Genomic DNA, 25,497 nt, shown 5'->3' with positions numbered 1-25,497 from the left:
CCAAGACTCCTCGCTCTGAAACCCAGGCTAGAGTGCAGTGGTGCGATCTCGGCTCACTGCAACCTCTGCCTCTCCGGGTTTAAGCAACTCTCCTGCCTCAGCTTCCCAAGTAGCTAGGGCTGCAGGCACCCACCACCACGCCTGACTAATTTTTATATTTTTAGTAAAGACAGGGTTTCACCATGTTGGCCAGGCTGGCCTCGAACTCCTGACCTTGTGATCCGCCCGCCTTGGCCTCCCCAAATGTTGGGATTACAGGCGTGAGTGAGCCACTGCACCCAGATGCATGAGTGGCAATTCCATGTTGAGTTGCTCACCACCAGCCTGCCAACCATTAAAAAGGTTACCTATTTCTGAGAAAGAAAGACTCTTCCTGTAACCAGTAGAGGGCGCTGTGCACTAACAAATGCCAGCCAAGCCGGCAGGGACACTGCTGGGGAAGGTGGGGAGGAGGTGGCCGGGCCGTGGTGCCTGGCAGTGGGGTGACAGGTAGCCGGATGGCCAAATCCTGTGAGAGCCACCTTTCCTGGTCCCTATACTCCCCCACACACCATAATGTGCTCCATGAATATCTGTTGAATGAATCCAGTGTCCTAATATGATATTTATAAAACAACAAATAGAATTCCAAATAAATTCACCATCTCTCAGCAGACCATATGACATGTCCCTTGGGTGTATGTACCTGCTTTGAAACATTTGTTTCATTTGCTTGTTTGCTGCCACACCATAAGTGGCAAACTGATGATTAGGTGCAGCTGACCTGGGTTGGACTAGGCCCTGTTCTTTCTGATTTTTGAATTCTCAGATTTTGCTGTACAGGTGGTGAACAAATCATTTACAGTCTTGCTGAATATCCCATAACATTATCACTTCTGTCCTCAATAACAATGTTATCTTAATTATTTGCTGTTGTTTTCCACTGGAGGAATTTGAGTATCTGTGTATACAACGATGTCTTTATTTTTGTGTTATCAAAATAAACACAAAAAAACTTTTGGAAGGCTGAGGCAGGCAGATCACTTGAGGTCAGGAGTTTGAGACCAGCCTGGCCAACATGGCAAAACCCCTGTCCCTACTAAAAATACAAAAATTAGCCAGGCGTGGTGGTGGGTGCCTGTAATCCTAGCAACTCGGGAGGCTGAGGTAGGAGAATTGTTTGAACCCAGGAGGTAGAGGTTGCAGTAAACCGAGATTGTACCATTGCACTCCAGCCTGGGCGGCGGAGCCAGACTCCATCTCAAAAAATAAAATAAAATAATTAAATGAATAACTCTGGGAGGATATATAGCTGTGATGTGTATAGCTCTGACATTTATTTGTGACTGGCCCCTGCGTTTGTCCGTGGTGGGAAACGTACGTGTTGACATTAAGATTCAACTCGGTTGTTATGCCCAGCCTGAGCAGGCAGGCAAGAGTCCCCTGCCCAGAGTCTGCATCTAGAAAACACAGAAGCACAAGGCTAGGGGAAGAGGAGGACAAAATCCCAGCCCTCACCCTGGAAATTCAGAGAAAAAGTGGCTGCTTTTGTTCTAGGTTCATCTCCCCAGGTCATCCATAGTGGGTGCTCAGGCAGATGGGGTCCAGAAGGCACCCTTCCTCCTCGGCTCCATGCACGTAGGTGTAGTTAGTGGGGCTCTTGGAACTGCCTGGAAGTCCTGAGTGGGCACAGCAAGGCGTGGGGAGGGGACCTGCTTGCCCAGCTTCCGAGGAGTTGACAGATCCTTCAGGCCAGGTCCTGTGCAGTGGCAGCGCGATTTTGGCAGTGTGTTTCTGTGGTTGCTCAGGAGGATGAGGCTGTAAGGTGGGCCTCCGCGGCTCCAGGCTCCAGTTTTGTCTTCATGTGAAGAGCCTCAGTGCTCATACTGACAACATGACCACAGCAAGCATCAAGCCTGAGACTCAGAAAGTTGATATATTTGAATAAAATAACACTGTTAGCCAGGCACTTCGGGAGGCTGAGGCAGGAGGATCTTTTGAGTCTGGAAGTTTGAGACCAGTCTGAGGAATATAGTGAGAGAGCATCTCTATTAAAAATATGGATAGATAAATAGATAGACAGACAATCACTGTTATCTTTTTGTATATTGGAGTTCTATGCTAGATTCTATTTATGAAAGCATTCATTGATAAAATTGAAATCTTGCAGGCATTGATTTTTTATATTACTATATAGAAATACGATTTTTGGAAAAATGGATAGCTCACAACTAAGTGGGAAAAAAGGATGAAAAATGCTGCTGAGATATAAGAATGAAATATTGTACCTGTGGTCATGTTAGAAGAGGGCTGACATAAAATTTTTGTAGAGTGCTGGGGGCGATGGCTCACATCTGTAATCCCAGCACTTTGGGAGGCCGAGGTGGGCTGATCATGGGGTCAGAAGTTCGAGATCAGCCTGATCAACATGATGAAACCCCATCTCTACTAAAAATACAAAAATTAGTCGAGTATGGTGGCGCATACCTGTAATCCAACTACTCAGGAGGCTGAGGCAGGAGACTTGCTTGAACCTGGGATGCAGAGGTTGTGGTGAGCTGAGATCGTGCCACTGCACTCCAGCCTGGAGCGAAACTCCATCTCAAAAAAAAAAATTTGTAGAGATTGCAAAATCATTTATGCAAAACAAAGATTATGCCTAGGAAAAAATGACAAGAAGGAAAATACAGGTTAATGTTTCCCGAAATTGTCCTTGGGGGTGTGAAAGTGGATTGTTGTCCCCTCTTCCCAATCTTCTCTGTTATTCAAGCTTTCTATGATCACATTTTTTTTTTTTTTTTTTTTTTTGAGACGGAGTCTGGCTGTGTCGCCCAGGCTGCAGTGCGGTGGTGTGATCTCAGTCTTGGCTCACTGCAACCTCTGCCTCCGAGGTTTGAGCAATTCTCCTGCCTCAGCCTCCCAAGTAGCTGAAATTACAGGCACACACCACCACACCCAGCTAATTTTTGTATTTTTAGTAAAGATGGGGTTTCACCCTGTTGGCCAGACTGGTCTTGAACTCCTGACCTCAGGTGATCCATCTGCCTCGGCTTCCCGAAGTGCTGGGATTACAGGTGTGAGCCACCACACCTGGCCCAGATATACTTTTATAATAGTAAAAAAGTTACAGCTTTTTTGTTGAAATATGTGTATCATGATGATTTGGTTCAATTTTATTCAACAAGTGCCTGCTGAGCACCTGCTCTGTGCTCTGCTCTATACTGGGCCGGGACGCCTCCCTCACCAAGAGAACTCGAATCTCCTAGCGAGAGCAGGTGGCGCTGATGTGAGTGCAGCTGCAGTTTCATACAGCGTGCAGTAACGCAGTGCCATCATTGGGGAGCAGATGGGAGTGCACTCCATTTGGTGGAGTGAGGCAAGGTCACTGGGGAGGTGAATTGAGCTCTGGGTTTTAAAAGCTATCTCCCAACCCAGGCAAAACATGATGGCCACATGAGAAGGCTCTTAAGAAGAAATAGCGTTTCCATGCCACACAGCGCTGTATAAATAAATCCTCTCCTACTTACATGCAGTGGCCAGGGCTGGCTACCTTCGCCCCATAATCTCCCCCAGACCCTCCCAAGCCTCCTCCAACACACAACCTGAATAAAAAACAGCTCAAATACCTTATCTCATTTGCTTCACACTACAACCCTTCGACATAGATACTGTTATCATTCCCATTTTACAGATAAGGAAACTGAGTCTGACAAATATTAAATAAGCAGCCCAAGAGCATGCATCTCAGAGAGGGCAGAGCTGGGGTGAGGCTGAGGCCTTCCGACTCTAAGTCCATGTGCTTCCGTTCCACCTGTGGCCTCCTCACTGTCGACCCTGCTCTGGTCCAAGCTGGGATCCGTGGGGCTCCCCCTCTGAAGGGTGGTCCTAGAGTCCTATAGAGGCACAGCTTCTCCAGACGACGCCTGTGGCAGCCCATGCTCTCAGCCAACCAGGCCTGGCCCTGCCCTCTGGGCCTCTGTTTCCCCTTCTGCCTCTGTTGGCCCCAGGGGGGTTCTGGAAGGGGTCCCTTTCCTGAGCCACTTCCCCCTCCCCTTGGACACCCTGGGGACTGAGAGTCTCCTCCCTGTGGACTGGTGGCTTTGTGTTCAGCCCACCTGCTATCAGAGTCCACCCTGTGCCCACCCCAGGGCACCGCAGCATGGACTGACCACCGGGACCCAGCTACAGAGAGCAGAGGCTCACAGCCCATTCAGCCTTTCCAAGCCTCAGCCCCCTTATTTGTAATTTAGGGTCCAGAGGTCCTGCTTCATACGGTGGTTTCTGGAACTCTAAAGCTTAACCCATCATGCTGCCTGGCACCTTCCCGTGCTCAGGGACTGGAATGTCACCCTCTACCATCAGACAAGCCCCCCGGGAGTCAGGAGGGAATGCAGCTCACTGAGCCAGATGCCATTGGAATGAGAGCCGCAGGGCCATGGGGTCTGAGGCCAGGCAACCTGCACCCTGACACATGCTGGGCTTGGGGACTTGCAGTGGCCTTGCCTGTCAGTTTTTATTTTTTATGTTATTGAGACAGAGTCTTGCTCTGTCACCAAGGCTGGAGTGCAGAGGTGCCATCACAGTTCCCTGCAGCCTCAAACTCCTAGACTCAAGTGATCCTCCCGCCTTAGCTTCCTGAGTAGCTGGGACTACAGATGTGTACCACCACACCTGGATAATATTTATTTACTTATTTATTTTTTGTAGAGAAAGAGTCTTGATATGTTGCTCAGGCTGATCTTGAACTCCTGGCCTCAAATGATCCACCTACCTTGGCCTCCCAAAGCGCTGGGATAACAGGCATGAGCCACTGCACCCAACCTTGTTGTCCTGTGCGTTTTAAAATCTTGTTATTGAAAAAAATGATGTATCTTTTTTTTTGTTTGAGATGATGTCTCACTCCGTGGCCCAGGCTGGAGTGCAGTGGCGAGATCTCAGCTAATGCAATCTCTGCTTCCTGGGTTCATGTGATGCTCCTGCCTCAGCCGCCCAAGTAGCTGGGACTACAGGTGCCTGCCACCATGCCCAGCTAACTTTTGTATTTTTTGGTAGAGATGGAGTTTTACCGCATTGGCCAGGCTGGTGTCGAACTCCTGACCTTAAGTGATCCGCCTGCCTCGGCCTTCCACTGCTCCTGGCCCGATTTTCTTTTCCTTTTTTTTTTTTTTTTTGATTGAGATGAAGTCTCACTCTGTGGCCCACACGCTGAAGTTCAGTCTGGTCTCGAACTCCTGACCTCAATTGATCCACCGGCCTCCCAAAGTGCTGGGATTACAGATGTGAGCCACTGCCCCCGGCCAAGCCAGTCTTATTTCTTTAGGTGTCCTGCATGCTGGTTTACTGACAGTCTTTCAAAGCCAGGTCACATTAACTGGGGCCAGTGTCCTTTAGGGTGGCAAGAATGCCACTTGTTTTGCAAGCAAGCCTGTGGCTCAGTTCTTGTGCAGTGAGGCAAAAGTATACCCATGCGTTCCTGTGCCAGGGCCTTCTCCAGGCCCAGCTGCTTAGCCGGTGGCAGGGCTGCATCCGTTCAGTCAAGGAAGGGCCTCTGACCCCAAAAGAAGGAAAATCGGAAATCGACTGCTCACTGGGAAGCTAATGGAAATCCACATTCGCATGGGGTGGGCCCGGCCACACTTTGTATTTAGTAAACACTGTTTACTAAACACTGAGCTCTTCACGGGTGGGATCCGGGCTTTGTATCCCCAGCTCTGAGGTGGCTGACGATGGGTAGGTGCTCAGTAGATGTGGATTGCATGAATGAACTGTGGAAGGGATTAGCCAGCTGCCCAGAAGGAGCCCATCTACTAGGATTAGGAGCTTGTTTACCCATGAGATTAAGGGGCTGCAGCCTAGACTGGCCAGGGGGCCTGGGTTCAAATCCCAGTGGGACACCCTGACCCTGTTGACAAGCAGTCACACTGCAAGGCCCTGGATAAATTAGTTTGTACATTTTGGCCTCAGTTATCCTTCCAAAGTTCTCTATTGTCTTGAGGGTAGAGATAGAATGTGTGTGACAGCAACGAGACCCAGCCCAGGTAGATGCAAATGCTGCACATGAACCTTACACGGGCTCTGGGGAGCCACGGGATTCCTCCTTCACTCCCATTCTTTTATTTTTTATTTTATTTTGTTTTTAGAGACGAGGTGTCACTATGTTGGCCAGGCTGATGTTGAATTCCTGGGCTCCAGGGATCCTCCTGCCTTGGCTTCCGAAAGTGCTGGGATTACAGATGTGAGCCACTGTGCCCACTTTATTCCCATCCTTGGTCCTTCTGAAGGCAGGCAACACCATTTGAAGCTTCAGGGTTGACTTTTCCCCCTCTTCAAAATGATTTTCCCATGGGGGGCTCTGTTCTTTAGACAGTGCTGCAGCTCTCTGGGAGGCAGGAATCGAAGCCACAAAGCCCTCCTGGTATCTGCCTGGAAATATCTCTCACTGCCTGAGGCCAGACTCTAGAAAGTTCTAAATTCTCCTCCCACTTTTGAAAAAAGTCCCCAAGTAGCTGGGACTATAGGCGTGCACCACCAAGTCTGGCTAATTTTTTTGTATTTTTTGTAGAGATGAGGTTTCACCACGTTGCCAAGGCTGGTCTTGAACTCCTGGGCTCAAGCGATCCCCACTTCAGCCTCCCAAAGTGCCGGGATTACTAGCCCTGACTTCCTGCTCTGCTTCTCTTCCCTCAACCAGCCCCTCCATTCCTCTCTGCCTCTTGGTTTCAATGAAAAGCAAAGCCATTTAAAGTGCATAGCACCGTGTATGGCTGGTTTAGACCCGCTGTAAATATTTGTTAAATGGATAAAAGAATGAAGCTAATGACTCACGCCTGTAATCCCAGCACTTTGGGAGGCCAAAGCGGGTGGATCATGAGGTCAGGAGTTCAAGATCAGCCTGGCCAAGATGGAGAAACCCCGTCTCTACTAAAAATACAAAAATTAGCCAGGTGTGGTGGCAGTTGTCTGTAATCCCAGCTACTCAGAAGGCTGAGGCAGAGAATTGCTTGAACCTGGGAGGTGGAGGTTGCAATGAGCCGAGATCACATCATTGCACTCCAGCCTGGACAAGAGAGCGAGGCTCTGTCTCAGAAAAAAGAAAAAAAACAATGAAGCTAAAAAGAAAAAAAATAGGCCAGGCTGGGCATGGTGGCTCACACCTGTAATCCCAGCACTTTGGGAGGCTGAGGTGGGTGGATCTCCTGAGGTCAGGAGTTCAAGACCTGCCTGGCCAACATAGTGAAACCCCGACTCTACTAAAAATACAAAAAATTAGCTGGGTGTGATGGCACATGCCTGTAATCCCAGCTACTCAGGAGGCTGAGGCAGGAGAATTGCTTAAACCTGGGAGGCGGAGGTGCAGTGAGCTGAGATTGTGCCATTGCACTCCAGCCTGGGCAACAAGAGTGAAACTCCATCTCAAAAAAAAAGAAAAGAAGAAAAGAAAAACAAAAGGCCAGGTGCAGTGGCTCACGCCTGTAATCCCAGCACTTTGGGAGACCGAGGTGGGTGGATCACTTGAGGCCAGGAGTTCAAGACCAGCCTGAGCAACATGGTGAAACCCTGTCTCTACTAAAAATACAAAAATTAGTTGGGTGTGGTGGCTTGTGCTGTAATCCCAGCTACTCGGGAGGCTGAGGTACAAGAATCGCTTGAATTTGGGAGGTGGAGGTTGCAGTGAGCCGCGATCACACCATTGCACTCATGCCTGGGTGACAGAATGAGACTGTCTCAAAAGAAAAAAAAAAGAATGAATGAATGAATGAAAAAAAGATGCAGGAGCATTCTGTTTATGATTTGGAGGTAAACCCACAGAAGTGAGCATTGGAGTGGGGAAGGGTGGAGTGGAGACTATTGCTTATTGCTTTTCACTGTAGACCCTTCTGTTCTATTTGATTTTGTACCAAGACATGTCTTGGATTGCATACACCATATGAGCACACACACACACACACACACACACACACACAGACACCCCTACCCACCAAAAAGGTTCTTTGGAAAACTCATCAGCTCCCACCAGGAACCTCTCAGGGCTCCAAAACCAAGAGGCGGGACAAATGCTAGAGGGACAGCTTAGGATTGCTTTGCAGAGGAAGCAAAAAGTGTTTCTAGGAGGTGTCAGGGCCGCTTGGTTGCTGGAATGTCACATTCCCTAATGAACACGCAGGAAGGGGGTCAAACACGCCAGTAGCTTCTTACGAGTGGATGGCAAAAGCTGCAGGGCTGAGCTGCTGATGAAATGCTGAAGGTTCCGAGCAGATGATCTGCCCCAGCAGGACAGGGCTTATCCCAGGGATTCCCAGATGACTCCATATTCATTATTCTGAATTTTGTTTACTTGGCCCACCTTTCCAATTACCTATCAGAATGTGCAAATCCTCCCTCCCTGCTTATCAGCCACACTCTGGAGATTAGGGAACAGGGTAATGACCCTCATTATCAATACCACAGCCCCCATGGGTCCTCTTCCCTGGACTGGTGAGAACACTCCCTCTGCTTCATAGACTTAGTACCCATAGCCTAGAAGGCACGATACCATCCAAGCCTTTAACATTTTCCATCTAGAACAAGGTGATCCTAAAGAAAGGCCAAGGGGATCTTATGAGCTCAGGATAACTGTCTCCGACAGAAGCGAGGCAGTTGAGGATGTGCCCCCAGGTGAAATCAGGGCACAGGGGAACAGTGTTACTGCATACACAGTGTTATCACACACCTGGGCTTCGGCAGGTTTAGACTGTCCTGGAAGTGCATACAAGATACGGCGCTGCTTTGGGGAAGCTGACCAGGGCTTAGGTGTCAGCATAGGAGAGACACTTCTCACCATCTTTACTGTCTGTATTTTTTTCTTTTCTTTTCTTTTTCTGAGACAGGGTCTCACTCTGTCATCCAGCCTGGAGTGCAGTGGCGCAATCTTGGCTCACTGCAACCTCTGCCACCTGGGCTCAAGGTATCCTCCTGCCTCAGCCTCCCGAGTTGCTGGGACCACAGGTGCATGCCACTACGCATGGCTAATTTTTAAATTTTTTGTAGAGATGAGGGTCTCACTATGTTGCCCAGGCTGGTCTCAAACTCCTGGACTCAAGCAATCCTCCAGACTCAGCCTCCCAAAGTTCTGGGATTACAGATCAACCGCACCCTGCCTGTTTTCTTCAACTTTAAAGTTGTGCGTGTTGGCTACCAGTTCTCTTAATGAATACTGGCCTTAATCTAGACTAAAATCTCATGTCTCAAATTTTCCATTTTAAATTTCTTAGCAAAGAAGGGATGTGTCCATCTATTCTCTGTCCTGGAAGGATATCCTTTTCTTTCTTTGGGCAACTACCATTTGAGCACCAATTATTTTCCAGGCACTGTGTTCAGCAAAATTACAAGATGCAGTAAGAGGGAGTCCCTTTGCTGAGCCTGTGCTGTATGGGAGCACCGGGGCATATCTCTCTATGATGCCAGGAGAAGGTGCCATCCCACTGTGTTCATGAGGGACCAAGGACACCCAGAGAATGCAGCGACGAGCAAGGCAGCGAGAGGCGGGAGTGGTCAGAACATGACGGGAGGATTTTCACGAAGGAAGTAAATGTTATGCTGGGGCTTGCCAGATGAGCTGCGATTTCAAAGGTAAAGAAGAGATGAAGGGCACACAGGCACGGGAATAAAAATGAGCAAAGAGGTGACCATTCAGGGCCTGTTCTGTGAGAGGTCAGGATGCTGGGGGCGGGGGCCAGTGGCAAGGGCAGGACGTGCGGGTTGGAAAGCCAGACAGGGACCTGGAGAAGAGCTTCCAGGCAAGCTAAGGAGGAGGAACTTCTGTGTGTGATGGGGGAAGTCATGACAGTGGTTACTGATCAGGGGCAAGATAGGAAGTGTTCTGCATGGGCATGGAAATGGCAGGCCAAGGGTTCCCAGGCAGGCATGGGTCAGAATCAGCACCTTGGTCTCCTGGCTCCTGTGTCAGGGGTCTTAGAGGAGAAAATTTCCAGAAGTATTGAAGCTATGTGGAAAGACATAAAAGGGTTTTTTCGCAGGAGAAGGAGGCAGAGCGGGTGGAGAAGAAACAAGACTTTAGAGGAAGATGGAAATAATTACAATTTGATAGAGCTATTGACCTACATACTGTTAACTTTGGAGCATTAAATGTTATGATGCTGAGGCCAGACCTGGTGGTAATTCCAGCACTTTGTGGTAATTACGGTGTGGTAATCCCACACCCGTAATTCCAGCACTTTGGGAGACCGAGGTGGGTGGATCATTTGAAGTCAGGAGTTCGAGACCATCCCGGCCAACATGGTGAAACCCCGTCTCTACTAAAAATACAAAAATTAGCCGGGTGTAGTGGTGGGTGCCTAAAGTCCCAGCTACTTGGGAGGCTGAGGCAGGAGAATCACTTGAACCCGGCAAGTGGAGGTTGCAGTGAGCCGAGATCACGCCACTGAACTCCAGCCTGGGCAACAGAGCAAGACTCTGTCTCAAAAATAATAAATGAATAAATAAATAAATAAATAAATAAATAAATAAATAAATAAATGTTATGATGCTGAATTTGCATATAACATGATTATGTTCAGAGTATTTAGGGAGAAAGAAAAGAAACCTCTCTGTTCACCTGTTCTTACATTCAAATTTTAGGGAAAGCCCAGAAAATACCTCAGGAAAAAAATGTTTTTCTAGTTTTTTCCCATTTGTGTTCTTTTCTCTCATCACTGGCAATCAGGAAGTGGAGGAATCACCCAGAAGGGCCAGGTTATGATCAGTTTAATGGAATGATGGGGTTCTTCTCATCGGAATTCTCCAGCAGCCTCCTTGCCTGCTATTGGCCACCCTCCCCTGCCTCTCAAACCTCGTGTGCATAGAATCTTTAACACTCAGATTCCTGGACACTGCCCCCAGCGAAGTCCATTCAGCAGGGCTGAGTTGGGTTCCAGGAACCCAACTAGTTACACAGGTTTCTCAGGTGATTCCGGGCAGAAATCACTGCCCCCAGAGACTCCTCCATGGAACAAACACAGACCTGGTGGAAGGTGGGAGCTGCCGGAGCAGCGGGTTGTGGAAAAGCTGTCTGGGGCTGAGAGGAGGTGAGGAATAGGGAGCCCATCCCCAAAGCTCAGGGGCAGCTTGCCTCGCAGCTCCATGATGGCCGAGCTGGGCAGGTGGGATAGCTGGGCCAAATAACATCAGATCAGGGAGACAGGAGTGGTCCAGAGAGGACAGAGCAAGCGGAGAAGTTTGGGTTATCTGAAGGCCATCTGGGTTGGAGGAGACTTTGGTCCTAACGGATATGCACACCAACAAAACAGCTGGCAGTGCAAAGCATCTGCATGCTCACACAGCATCCGCGCAATTACACCCAGAGCATCCGCGACATAACATCTCAAAAAATAAAAAAAGTCTTCACAAAATCTTGAAACCCCTAACAATACAGGTTCAGAAACAGTCTGTATTTTTTCCACTTTGGGAATCTTTAACTGAGACAGCTTGGTTAAGTAGTATTCCCTGTTCTCCAAACACCTTCCCTCCCACCAGAGCAGAAGGGGCTGTTTTACAATTTTTCAAGCCTGACCTGACCCTAGAGCCAGACTCTCTACTCAGACCCTCAGAGGCCCAGCTCCTTCCTCTGCATGACAAAGGGCGGCTGCCCTTCCTCCTGACGACTAATCAGCCCATTGTAAAAAGTCTCCTAATCCACATTCGAGCTCTTCTTTTGGCCGCTAGCTAATTGCCCAATTATTTTATTTTCCCAGCAATACTCTTCAGGCTGCCGGGAATCCACATTTAGGACCCAGGCCTGTGTCTTGGGCTTAAGAGTCTGAAGGATTTGGCCTTTGTCTGTTTGTCTGCTTCTCATGCCTCCCTGCCCCCCTCCCAGACCCGACCCTGGGTTGACTGAGTCCCCAGCTTGCCTGGGGCTGACAGATGACCCCACTAGCTTCAGGGGGTCAGGGCAGGACTGGGCACTGGAAACAGTTTGAGGGCATGGAAAGAAACTTGGTCTGGGAATGGGAAGACCTGACTGTGGGGATATTGATTATCGATCATCGACTGTGTGTACTTGGGGAAGTTGTCATCTCTCTGAGCCTCAGTTTTCTTTTTTCTAAAACCCGGGGTCAGGAGAATGGCCTGGATAGTCAATTTCAGCGCTGAGCTCTCTTTGATTCTACAGACTAGCAGGTGAAAGAAAGAGGGTAAGTCGTCTTGCTGGACAAACTCCTCCATTGGTGCTGTATGTTCCCAGGCTCCTCCAACTAAGGGAGGTCCCATAACATCAGGAAGGGATCTCAGTTTCCCAATCATGGGTCACTTACCTACGCTCCCAGTGGTCCCCAGGACCACCCTAAGCACCACATCCTGGACACCCATCCCTGCAGGCAGGATCGGTCCTTAGAGAGGCTGGATATTGACTGTGTAGTTTCACTTCCTATTGAGGGCTCTGCTCTATCTTTGGTCCTGTGCTGAGAGGCTGATCCAGAAATACCAGTAAGATATCTGGGGGAGGCAGGGAATCAAGAAGTGTGTGTGTGTGTGTGGGGGTCCCTCCACTTTACTGTCTTCTCTGGAAATGTTTCAATTTGTCTGCTCTGTTACCCCAGGTGTAGAAGGAGCTCCTGACTCCCCGGGGACTTCCAGAGGTTCTCAGCCCTGTGGTGTTTCCTAGCTGGGAGAGAGTCCTGAGTGGGCATCCGCAGGTCAGGGAAGCAGCAGCACCAGAGGCCTGGCCTCCCTCAGCCCTGGCAGCAGGTCCCTGCTGAACAAGAACAGGGGCCTGCGAGGTCTCATTGTGAGCATCCAGCCTCAGGGAGCTCCCAGTGGGTCTAGATGTTGGGGATTTGGGGAGGGGGTAGTGGCATGCAAGGACAGCCTGGGTGTTATATCCTTGGCGCCAGTGATAAGCCACAGGGCTCCTGTCGCCCAGCAGCCAGGGTAGTGGACTATTGCATATTTACCAGCCCAGAACAGCTTCCAGGGACTGAGGCCCACAGGTCCTGGTTTGCCTGTAAATGTGACACTTCTGCACCTTTTGGCCTGACTTAAGACCCAAATGTTTGCATCAAGTAAGTCCTTTCCCTGTTAATCACTTGTAAAGAAAAGCAATCACTTCTTTTTTGAAGAAAGCTACGCTTGTCACAGAGAGCAGAAGGTCCTGTTTGGACCGGACACAGTGGTGGGACCTTATATTTCATGAGATGTTCAAACTATGGGAGATGAGTTCCAAGATGGGATTTGAATTCCTCCTTGTGAATTACACAAATTCCATGGAAATACAGATGGGAGAGAAAAGGAAAGGGGAACAGAGAAGCAGATGAGGTCATGATTCTATGACCACAAGGGTCTCCTTCCCCCATCCCGGGATCAGCTATTAGGATTTATGTATTTCCTCTTACTTTGACCTGTGGACATATGTGACCACATCCCTGTTCCTTCCCTTCAGATACCTTGAGCTCTAGCACCTACTAGCTGTATGACCTTAGGCTAGTCAGGCAACAGTTTTGTTTGTTTGTTTGTTTGTTTGTTTCAGATGGAGTCCTGCTCTGTCGCCCAGGCTGGAGTGCAGTGGCACAATCTTGGCTCACTGCCACCTCTGCCTCCTGGGCTCAAGCAATTCTCCTGACTCAGCCTCCCGAGTACCTGGGACTACAGGCACGTGCCACCACAGCCATCTAATTTTTGTATTTTTAGTGGAGACAGGGTTTCACCATCTTGGCCATCCTGGTCTCGAACTCCTGACCTTGTGATCCACCTGTCTCGGCCTCTCAAAGTGCTAGAAATACAGGTGTGAGCCACTGTGCCAGCCTGTCAGGCAACAGTTTTATGCTCAGTTTCTTCATCTATAAAATGGAAATAATAATGGCAACTTCCTCCTCAAGTTATGGTGACCAGCTACTCGGGAGGCTAAGGCAGGAGAATCACTTGAACCTGGGAGGTGGAGGTTGCAGTGAGCCGAGATCGCGCCATTGAACTCCAGCCTGGGAGATAGAGCTAGACTCTGTCTAAAAAAAAAAAAATTCAGAATATTGCATGGCCTACAAGCACTATTAGCCATTACGGTTATTATTTATGTTTATTTGTAGAGATGGGGTCTTGCTATGTTGTCCAGGCTGATCTTGAACTCCTGGCCTCAAGTGATCCTCCTGCCTTGGCCTCCCAGAGTACTGGGATTACAGGCATGAGTCACACCACACCCAGCCCATTATGATTATTATCAGTATTATTCTTATTCCTCCCCCTTCTCTGATGCTAAACACTCCCCCAGCACACACACTACTAAAAGCCCCTTCAGACAGCAGAATCATTCTGGGATGTGCTTTCCCCATTGAGCTGGCAGACTGGCTCATGCCACCAGGACTCAGCTGGAGCCCAGGTCATTTCCAGACACAGAACAAGGGACAGGAACCTAGAAAGCAGAGGCCAGAGCTGTCCAGAAGCATGGCCTGTCCAAAGCCACAGGTACTGAGGGCAAATTGAGGTGGGATCCCCCCTCCATGCCTCCTCAAACACATATTTTAGACTGGGTTCAAATATGAGACTTCCATATACATATACATATGCAAATGCATGTGCATATATGCACATGTATATGGTGGCAATTTGTGCATCAAGTCCCTGGGCTTTCATCCAAAAGAAATTCCACCTTTGAGCACCGGAAGTTTCCCTCTTCCTCTGCCTAGAATGTTTGAGAACAGAAGCAGGGGGATGACATGAGAGACCTGTCAGTGACACAGCATTCCCACAAAGGAGCCAGAGTGCCCCCACTTAGAAGGTGAAGGGGGATGCTCCTTGCCCTCCGGCCCCCTCAGCGCAGGGTCCTTGTCCTCCTCCACCATCCTTGCTCACCTTGCATGCGACAGAATATGGGTAAGTGAGGCTGTGGAGATTTGGAAAGAGCTTCCCCCTGCACATCCTCAAATGCCCCATGCCAGTGCCAGGAGGAGATGCCTACAGAGACAGATGCTGCATTTAGCTCCCAAGCCCTCCACCGAGGTTCGTGAGGAGGTCGCTTCTTCAGGCAGTACTCTGACATTCCATCTGAGAGATGCAACTGACGCTGACACCTGCCTCCTAAGGGCTGTGTGAATACACATTCTGAGCTTAGAACAATGACTGGCACATAGTGAGCACTCAGGAAATGTGTGCTGTTATCATTGTTGATAGTTTTAGAAAAAGTCATGAACCTGTGAACGCAGATTTCAGGGGCTAATCATGATAGGAAACCCTTACAGAGTGTTTACCTGTCACGAGACACTGGGTGGAATGGCCTGCATGTATTAATGCATTTAATCTTTTTCCTAACCCTGTGAAGAAGACCTTATGATCATCACCTTCTTCCTGCAGATGGGGAAACTGAGGCACTGACAAGTTAAATAACTGGCTGACAGGTCAAACAGTTAGCAGGTCTCATGTTTGAACCCAGCCAGTCTAAAATGCGTGTTTGAGGAGGCATGGGGGGGCTCCCACCTCAGTCTGTCCCCAGTACCTGTGGCTTTGGACAGGCTATGCCTTTTGGCAGCTCTGGCCTCTGCTTTCTAGGTTTCTGTCCCTCATCTGTGTCTGGAAATGACCTGGACTCCAGCTGAGTGTTGGTGACATGAACCGGCCAGCCAGCTCACTGGGGAGAGCTCACCCCAGAATGATTCTGCTCTCTGAAGGGGGGACTCCCATGCTGTGGTCGTGTGATTGCAAAGGTACTCGCAGAAATTGCTGTTCTGGGAGTCCCAGAAAGAGTACAGCTGCAAGATTTGTGTCCTGACAGCGTCTAGCATCCTCTGTCATGGGGAGAGGACAAGGACGGTGAGACAACCCTGAGGGACCCCTGGTTTGGGGAGAGGCAGAGGGTGTGCAAGGACTGAAGGTTGGAGGGAGGTGACCAAGGGGCTTCTGTGAACGTAGCCAGAAGCAGCAGGAAGGCAATCTTCCCTGCCCTTCCTTTATGATGAGCAAACCTGGACCCAGGCCAGCCTCCAGAAGAGACTTAAAGAGCTTTAAGTAGCTGGCTAGCAGGACTTTCTTTTTCACGGAACAGCCTCACTTTTTCAGGGAACGGAGCTGGGGTAAGGACAGGGAAATCGAACAGGCACTAAAAATATTGTTGAGCTGCTGACAGCACAGCCAGAGGCTTCAGGCCTGGGTGGCATCAGACAGCCCTGTCCTTTCTAGACAGCCCCCTCCTCCAGGCTCAGGGACCTGTCTGGCTGTGCGCTCCCAGGAGGTCCCAGGGGTGTGACCTCCCTGCCTCCCTCCTTCCCTCCCTTTCTCCCTCCCTCTTCCCTTTACCCCAGGCCAGCCCAGGGCTGGCTATAAAGCTGCCCAGGCCTGGCTCTCAGCACACCCGGCTGCCTGAGACCCTCCTTCCACCTCCTTAGAGGACAGCCCCACTCTGCCCCCTACTCCTCCAGGGCAGCGCCATGCAGCCCCTGTGGCTCTGCTGGGCACTCTGGGTGCTGCCCCTGGCTGGCCCCGGGGCAACCCTGACGGGGGAGCAGCTCCTGGACAGCCTGCTGCAACAGCTGCAGCTCAGCGAGCCGCCCGTCCTGGACAGGGCCGACATGGAGGAGCTGGCCATCCCCGCCCATGTGAGGGCCCAGTACGTGGCCCTGCTACAGCGCAGCCACAGGGACCGCTCCCGCGGGAAGAGGTTCAGCCAGAGCTTCCGAGGTGAGGCCCTCCCTCCCTGCTTCCCCTGGTCCCATGGTGGGAGGCTGGCTGGTTGTGCCCACTCCAGTGGTGTCAAAGGGCCCCTGGTCTTTTGGGACTCGGTGGGAGGCTTTGTGGGGGCCACAGTGCAAGGGGCAGTGAGGAGGGGCCGGGCCTGGGCCCAGGGTCTCCAGCTGTGCACTGAGGGCCCCCGTTTGTCCCCGAAGGTGCACCAGGCTGGACCTGCTGAAGAAACCAAGGCATGGGAGAAGGGGAGGGTAGAGGAGAGAAAGCGGAGCTGGGGGAGTGGCTGAGTGTGTGCCTCAAAGCACTTGGTGCAGCTGGACTCCCGGGTCTGTTTTCACACTGCCACTCTGGTCTGAGCCTGATCTTGAGTAAATGGCTTTAAATCCCTGTCTCTGCCATGTGCTCCTCTGGAACGGGGGTATGACTGCGTCTTAGCCATCTCCCAGCTTTGTGAGCATCAAAGTGAGTCCTCGTGGATAGAAGCGTGTTGGGATAACTGAAAAATACCTACGTGAAATACCTGGGTTATACTTGGCTGTCAGGGGTGCGTGCACCTGGGCCTGAATCCTCCTGCAGCCTCTCACCTCCCCAGCTCCTCAGTGCCCAGAGCTAGACCCAAGGCCAGGCACCTGGGTGAGGATCCTGCTCCCAGTATCTCAGCTGCGGCAGCTTTGCTAGCGCAGGTTCCGCAGGCGTCCCTGCCTGCCGGATGGAGATTGTTACTAAATAAGGCCCAGATTCAAGGGAGATTTTTTAACTGGGTTTGTCCCAGAGATACAACAGGGACCTGTGTCTCCTGGTCTGGCTGCCAGCTCAGTGGCCCTGTCACCCTCAGAGCTCCCCTGGAGTCCGGGGAGGCCTTGCTGACCCCGCTGACCTGCTCTTGTCCGCAGAGGTGGCCGGCAGGTTCCTGGCGTCCGAGGCCAGCACGCACCTGCTAGTGTTCAGCATGGAGCAGCGGCTGCCGCCCAACCGCGAGCTGGTGCAGGCCGTGCTGCGGCTCTTCCAGGAGCCGGTCCCGAGGGCCGCGCTGCACAGGCACGGGCGGCTGTCTCCGCGCAGCGACCGGGCCCGGGTCACCGTCGAGTGGCTGAGCGTCCGCGACGACGGCTCCAACCGCACCTCCCTCATCGACTCCAGGTGGGGGTCGCGCGGGCGCGCAGGGCGGGGCGAGGGGGCTGCTCGGCCCGGCTTGGGGGCGGGGACGCGGGGGGCGGCGCGGGGTCCTCGGCCCGTTCCAGTCCCCGCCCTCACGCGGCGCTGGGTCTCCGTGTCGTGTGTGTCGTGTCCTCAGGCTGGTGTCCGTCCACGAGAGCGGCTGGAAGGCCTTCGACGTGACCGAGGCCGTGAACTTCTGGCAGCAGCTGAGCCGGCCCCGGCAGCCGCTGCTGCTGCAGGTGTCGGTGCAGAGGGAGCACCTGGGCCCGGGGGCGTCCGAAGCCCACAGGCTGGTCCGCTTCGCCTCTCAGGGGACGCCGCCCGGGCGTGGGGAGCCCCAGCTGGAGCTGCACACCCTGGACCTCAGGGACTATGGGTAAGTGCTGGACTGGGGAGACCAGAGACAAGCAGCCACTGGATGGTCCAGATCCCTGTCCCCAGGACTGGCTGGATGACCGGATGGCTGGGTTGGGGGGGGGGTAGGGGCGGGGGTGGGGAGTGCGGTGCATACTGTCCCAGGATGCCACCGACTGTCCACTACATGTCAGGGTTTCTAATGGTAGAAATTGTGTTATTGGCCGGGCACAGTGGCTCACGCCTGTAATCCCAACACTTTGGGAAGGCGAGACCGGTGAATCGCCCTGAGGTCAGGAGTTCCAGACCAGCCTGGCTAACATGGTGAAACCCCGTCTCTACTAAAAATGCAAAAATTAGCTGGGCGTCGTGGCAGGCGCTTGTAATCCCAGCTACTCAGGAGGCTGAGGCAGGAAAATTGCTTGAACCCCCGAGGCAGAGGTTGCAGTGAGCCGAGATTGCAACATTGCACTCCAGCCTGGGCAACAAGAGCAAAACCCATCTCAAAAATAAATAAATAAATAAATAAATAAAAAGGCCAGGCACGGTGGCTCACACCTGTAATCCCAACACTTTGGAAGGGCGAGACTGGTGAATCACCTGAGGTCAGGAGTTCCAGAGCAGCCTGGCTAACATGGTGAAACCTTCATCTCTATTAGGAAGGAAGGAAGGAAGGAAGGGAGGGAGGGAGGGGGGAAGGAAGGAAGGGAGGGAGGGAGGGAGGGGGAAGGAAGGAAGGAAGGAAGGAGTTGTATTATTCATTTTATTGAAAAATATCTTTGATAATTTCCAATGGATTTTTATGTTGCCATTGACTCATATACACACAATTGTAATTATCTACTTTCACTTTACCCTTCTCCATGATTAAGTCTTTGAAAAATCCTAACTTTAACTGTTGCTAAGGATGAACAGCTTTCCTCCTGCTTTGATGAATTCTTTTCTCATGAACAAATTAGCTCTCTGGAGCAGACGGGGGCTGTGTAGCACAGTGGTTAAGAAGAGGCCCTGGAACCAGTCCTGGCTTCCATCTAGCTCTGCCTTCTGCTGGCTGCTGGTCCTCTGGCACATCACCGAACACTCTGGGTCTCAGTGGCCTCAGGTGAAATGGGGATAATGGTGGAACCTACCTGAGGATGAAATGCAGACATCACCTGAGATAATACATGTGAAGTACCTAGTTCAATGTCTGGCCTATTAGGAGACCTTTAATTAATAGTAGCTGATTTATTATTTATGTTTCAGATATGTTTATTAATTCATCTTCTCACAAATATCGCTTTTAGAACACAGTGAGAGCTGGATCACAAATCTCCCTCCCAGGCACCCACTAAGCTGTACCCCAGGCCTTCTGACCTCAGCCTTCACAGCTGACCTCTGACCCTGCCTCTCTTTGCTCACACAGAGCTCAGGGCGACTGTGACCCTGAAGCACCAGTGACCGAGGGCACCCGCTGCTGCCGCCAGGAGATGTACATTGACCTGCAGGGGATGAAGTGGGCCGAGAACTGGGTGCTGGAGCCCCCGGGCTTCCTGGCTTATGAGTGTGTGGGCACCTGCCAGCAGCCCCCAGAGGCCCTGGCCTTCAAGTGGCCGGTTCTGGGGCCGCGACAGTGCATCGCCTCAGAGACTGCCTCACTGCCCATGATTGTCAGCATCAAGGAGGGAGGCAGGACCAGGCCCCAGGTGGTCAGCCTGCCCAACATGAGGGTGCAGAAGTGCAGCTGTGCCTCGGATGGGGCGCTCGTGCCAAGGAGGCTCCAGCCGTAGGTGCCTGGTGTAGCCACTGAGCCCTGTAACTGAACATGTGCATAGAAGTGGTCTTAATATAGGTCTTAATTTTAAACTTAGCAAGTTACCTCCATCCTAATTTAGTGCTCCTGTATGACCTTTGCCCTGTGTCCTTCCCTCTCCTGTCTTTCCTGTCCATCACCCATCCTAAGCACTTACATGAGTAAATAATGCAGCTCAGATGCTGAGCGCTAGTAGGAAATGCTGGCCTGCTGATTAGAAGATACAGCTGAGCAATGCACAGATTGTCAACTGGGAGTGTCTGTTCTCTGGCAAATTCTTAACTGAGTCTGGAACAATACCCTATGATTAGAACTGGGGAAATAGAACTGATTTGCTCTGTTATATGAGGAATAAAAACCCCCAAATCTCTATTTCCCCAAAATACTGGCCCATTCTGGTCTTTTGTAAACATACCTATGCCCCTGTTCCCCTGAGAGGGTGCTAAGAGGAAGGATGAAGGGCTTCAGGCTGGGGGCAGTGGACAGGGAGTCGGGATGCCTGGTTTCTGGATCTGATAGGGCCATAAGCTAGAACCTCAAACAAACACAGGAGGCTTTGGGTCGTCATTTCCTCTTAAAAAGGAGGAGCTGGGCTTCAGCTCTAAGACTTCATTGCCCTGGGGATCAGACAGCCCCTGCCTGCCCCTGCCCACCCCTCTGGAGACCGAGCCTTGCCTGTGCACATTTAGATCATGTCCCCCACTGTCTTAGAGAACTTGTCACCAGAAACCATATGTATTGGTGTGTTTTTTGTTAATTTAGGCAAAGCAATTGAATGTAGATACTCAGAAGAAATAAAAAGTGATGTTTCACTCTGTATCTCTGTATTTAATCTCCAGGAGCAATAATGGGGAATGAGAGCAACATAATGATCTAAAGAAAGGACCCCCAACTTCTAGGGGGCACTGAAGACTATAATAACTAAATTTAGATGAGGCTTTCATTTATGATATTTCTATTTTCCCACACAACTCTCATTCCAAAAATAGTAAATGATCACTCACATAAGCATCCTCTTTAGCATACGTACTGCCAAAGTGAGCGCTGCAGCCTCTTTTTTTTTTCTTTTTTTTTTTTTTTGAGACAATCTCTGTCACCCAGGCTGGAGTGCAGTGGCATGGATCTTGGCTCACTGCAACCTCCATCTCTCAGGTTCAATCAATTCTCGTGCCTCAGCTGCCAGAGTAGTTTTGATTACAGGAATGTGTCACCATGCCTGGCTATTTTTTTTTTTTTTTTTTTTTTGAGATGGTGTCTTGCTCTGTTGCACATGGTGGAGTGCAGTGGTACGATCTTGGCTCACTGCAACCTCTGCCTCCTGGGTTCAAGCGATTTTCCTGCCTCAGGCTGCAGAGTAGCTGGGACCACAGGCGTGCACCACCATGGCTAGTTAATATTTTAGTTTTTTTAATAGTAGAGACGGGGTTTTACCATGTTGCTCAAGCTGGTCTTGAACTCCTGACCTCAGGTGATCTGCCTGCCTCAGCCTCCCAAAGTGCTGGGATTACAGGTGTGAGCACTGCACCCAGCCTAATTTTCGTATTTTTTTTTTTTGAGTCAGAGTCTCGCTCTGTCACCTAGGCTGGAGTGCAATGGTGCTAGCTTGGCTCATTGTAACCTCTGCCTCCTGGGTTCAAGCGATTCTCCTGCCTCAGCCTCCCAGGTAGCTGGGATTATAGGTGCCCACCACCATGCCCAGCGAATTTAAAAAAATATTTTTAGTAGACATGGGGTTTCACCATATTGGTCAGGCTGGTCTCTTGGCCAGGCTGGTCTCGAACTCCTGACCTCAAGTGATCCACCTACCTCACCCTCCCAAAGTGCTGGAATTATAGGCCTGAGCCACTGTGCCCAGACTGGTTCCGCTTTAGAAGCACCGTAACAACTAATAGTGGTGATGGGCAACAGGGGTTGACAGTAGTGTGGTGAGCAAGCTAACATTTCTTGAGCATTCACTATGAATCAGGGAGCTGGGCTAGGCATTGCCACATATGTGACTTAATTCTTGCAGCTATCCCATGAAGTGGGTATTATTATTCCTATTTTTTAGATGAAGAAACAGCCTGAGATAATGCAAGTGTGTTGAATCTCTTCCATAGAATGGATTATAAACACCTTCCCATGCCAGTCCCCCATAAGCTGCTCTGCTGACACAGGCATTAGGTTAAAATGTCATTGGGAGCTATCTTATCCAATTCCCCTCCATTTAGCTTTCCCATTCAGCTGGGTTTCCTTATGCTTGTCTGTGGAGAAAGTTATACAGTCATGTACCACAAAATGATGGTTTGGTCAATGACAGACCACATATACAATGGTGGTCCCATAAGATTACAATGGAGCTGAAAAATCCCTATAGTCTAGTGACATCAAAGTCATTATAATGTTCTAGCACAACCCATTACTCATGTATTTGTGGTGATGCTGATATAAACACACCTACTCTGCTGCCAGTTGTATAAAAACATAGCACATGCTAGGCCTGGTACGGTGGCTCACACCTGTAATCCCAGCACTTTGGGAGGCTGAGGTGGGTGGATCACATGAAGTCAGGAGTTCGAGACCAGCATGACCAATATGGTGAAACCCTATCTCTACTAAAAATACAAAAATTAGCCAGGCGTGGTGGCACACGCCTGTAGTCCCAGATACTCAGGAGGCTGAGGCAGGAGAACCTGGGAGGTGGAGGTTGCAGTTAGCTGAGATCATACCACTGCACTTCAGCCTGGGCAACAGAGCAAGACTCCATCTCAAAAAATAAAATAAGATAAAGCATAGCACATGCAATTATTTACAAGTACATAATACTTGATAAGTGACTGTTACTGTTATATATTTACTATACCTTATATTATTTGAGTATTCTTTCTGCTTATTAAAAAAATAAACGTTAACTGTAATCCCAGCCCTTTGGGAGGCTGAGGCAGGTGGATCACAAGGCAGGTGGATCAAGACCAGCCTGGCCAACATAGTGAAACCCTGTCTCTACTAAAAAAAAAAAAAAAAAAAAAAAAAAAAAAAAAAAAAAATTTGGTCTCTGTAGCCCAGGAAAAAAAAAAAGAAAAACAAAGTACAAAAATTAGCTAGGTGTGATGGTGGACGCCTGTAATCCTAGCTACTAGGAAGACTGAGGCAGAGAATTGCTTGAGTCTGTGGGGCGGAGGTTGCAGTGAGCCAAGATCGCACCACTGCACTCCAGCGTGGGCGACAGAGCAAGACTCCATCTCAAAAAACAAAAAAAACAAAAAACAGGCTCAGGCAAGTCCTTTGGGAGGAATCCAGAAGAAGGCATCGTTATTATAAAGGATGACAGCTCCATGCTGGTTCTTACGCCTGAAGACCTTCCAGTGAGACAAGATGTGGAGGTAGAAGACAGTGATATTGATGATCCTAACCCTGTGTAGGCCTAGGCTAATGTGTGTCTTTGTGTTTTATTTCTTTAACAAAAAAGCTTAAAAATTAGGGGAAAAAGGGGCCGGGCGCGGTGGCTCACGCCTGTAATCCCAGCACTTTGGGAGGCCGAGGCGGGTGGATCACGAGGTCAAGAGATTGAGACCATCCTGGTCAACATGGTGAAACCCCGTCTCTACTAAAAATACAAAAAATTAGCCGGGTGTGATGGCGCATGCCTGTAATCCCAGCTAATCAGGAGGCTGAGGCAGGAGAATTGCCTGAACCCAGGAGGCGGAGGTTGCGGTGAGCCGAGATCGCGCCATTGCACTCCAGCCTGGGTAACAAGAGCAAAACTCCGTCTCAAAAAAAAAAAAAAAAAAAAAAAAAAAAATTAGGGGAAAAAAAATAAACTTTGTAATAGCAAAAAGCTTATAGAATAAGGATAAAAAAAGTCCGGATATGATGGCTCATACCTGTAATCCTAGCACTTTGGGAGGCTGAGGCAGTGGATTGGCCGAGCTCAGGAGTTTGAGACCAGCCAGGGCAACATGGTAAAACCCTATCTCTACTAAAATACAAAAAAAATTACCCGGGTGTGGTGGTGCACCCCTGTAGTCCCAGCTACCCGGGAGGCTAAGACCAGAGAATCACTCGGACCCAGGAGGCAGAAGTTGCACTGAGCCAAGATCACACCACTGGACTCCAGCCTAGGTGACAGAGTGAGACTCTGTCCTCCCGCCCAAAAAATTAAAAGAATAAGGCTGAGGCCGGGCGCGGTGGCTCACGCCTGTAATCCCAGCACTTTGGGAGGCCGAGGCGGGTGGATCACGAGGTCAAGAGATCGAGACCATCCTGGTCAACATGGTGAAACCCCGTCTCTACTAAAAATACAAAAAATTAGCTGATCATGGTGGCGCGTGCCTGTAATCCCAGCTACTCAGGAGGCTGAGGCAGGAGAATTGCCTGAACCCAGGAGGCGGAGGTTGCAGTGAACCGAGATCGCGCCATTGCACTCCAGCCTGGGTAACGAGAGCTAAACTCCGTCTCAAAAAAAAAAAAGAAAAAAAAGAATAAGGCTAAAAAGAAAAATATTTGTATACATCTGTACAATATGTTTGTGTTTTGTTAATACAAAAGAGTCAGAAAGGTTTTTTTTAAAATATGTATTTTATTGCGTTTTAGGTTTTGGGGTACATGTAAAGAAAATGCAAGATTGTTGCATAGGTACATACATGGCAATGCGATTTGCTGCCATCGTCCCCATCACCTGTATCTGACATTTCTCCCCATATTATCCCTCCCCAACTCCCCACCCCCTGCTGTTCCTCCCCTAGTTCCCCCCGACAGACCCCAGTATGTGATGCTCCTCTCCCTGTGTCCATGTGTTCTCATTGTTCAACACCCACCTATGAGTGAGAACATTTGGTGTTTGATTTTCTGTTTTTGTGTCAGTTTGCTGAGAATGATGGTTTCCAGGTTCATCCATGTCCCTACAAAGGATGCGAACTCATTGTTTTTTATGGCTGAGAAAGGTTTTTTTAATTTAAAGTTTATAAAGTAAAAAAGTTATAGTAAGCTAAGGTCAATTATTATTATTATTTTTTTTTTTTTTTTTTTTTGAGACGGAGCCTTGCTCTATTGCCAGGCTGGAGTGCAGTGGCGCAATCTCGGCTCACTGCAACCTCTACCTCCTGGGTTCAAGTGATTCTTCCGCCTCAGCCTCCCGAGTAGCTGGGACCACAGGCATGTGCCACCATGCCCAGCTATTTTTTGTATTTTTAGGAGAGACGAGGTTTCACCATGTTGGCCAGGATGGTCTCGATCTCTTGACCTTGTGATCCGCCCACCTCGGCCTCCCAAAGTGCTGGGATTACAGGTGTGAGCCACCGTGCCCGGCCTAACGTCAATTATTAAAGAAAGAAAAATTTATTTTTACAAATTTAGTGTAGGCTAAGTATACGGTGTCATAAAGTCTACAGTAGTGTACGGTAATGTTCTAGGTCTTCACATTCACTCACCACTCACTCACTGACTCACCCAGAGCAGCCTCCAGTCCTGCAAGCTCCATTCACAGCAAGTGCCCTATAGATGTGCCATTTTAAAATCTTTTACACTATGTTTTTACTGTACCTTCTCTATGTTTAGGTGTGTTTAGATACACAAATACCATTGTGTTACGATTG

General features: G+C 49.8%; 1 protein-coding gene across 1 annotated transcript; it reads left to right on the top strand.

Annotated features, from left to right (window-relative positions):
- Positions 1 to 10,937: 10,937 nt before the first annotated feature.
- On the top strand, positions 10,938 to 20,880 carry LEFTY2 (left-right determination factor 2). Its single transcript, XM_064383568.1, has 6 exons — positions 10,938 to 12,149; positions 15,490 to 15,750; positions 16,239 to 16,614; positions 17,514 to 17,760; positions 17,915 to 18,154; positions 19,538 to 20,880. The coding sequence occupies exons 3-6, from the start codon at positions 16,365 to 16,367 to the stop codon at positions 19,899 to 19,901; spliced, it is 1,101 nt and encodes a 366-aa protein (XP_064239638.1). The 5' UTR covers positions 10,938 to 12,149; positions 15,490 to 15,750; positions 16,239 to 16,364; the 3' UTR covers positions 19,902 to 20,880.
- The last annotated feature ends 4,617 nt before the right edge of the window (positions 20,881 to 25,497 follow it).

Source organism: Aotus nancymaae, unplaced genomic scaffold (genome assembly GCF_030222135.1).
Source record: "Aotus nancymaae isolate 86718 unplaced genomic scaffold, 86718_ANA_hifiasm-v0.15.2.pri h1tg000032l_0, whole genome shotgun sequence".
NCBI lineage: Eukaryota > Metazoa > Chordata > Mammalia > Primates > Aotidae > Aotus > Aotus nancymaae.
Note: the sequence above shows the minus strand (reverse complement) of the source record. Positions and strands in the feature narration are given on the sequence as shown.

Coding starts and splice junctions, on each gene's coding strand:
- LEFTY2 (XM_064383568.1), top strand. CDS start 16,365: ATGCAGCCCCTGTGGCTCTGCTGGGCACTCTGGGTGCTGCCCCTGGCT. Junction 16,615..17,513: donor GTTCAGCCAGAGCTTCCGAG/GTGAGGCCCTCC, acceptor TCTTGTCCGCAG/AGGTGGCCGGCAGGTTCCTG. Junction 18,155..19,537: donor CTGGACCTCAGGGACTATGG/GTAAGTGCTGGA, acceptor TTGCTCACACAG/AGCTCAGGGCGACTGTGACC.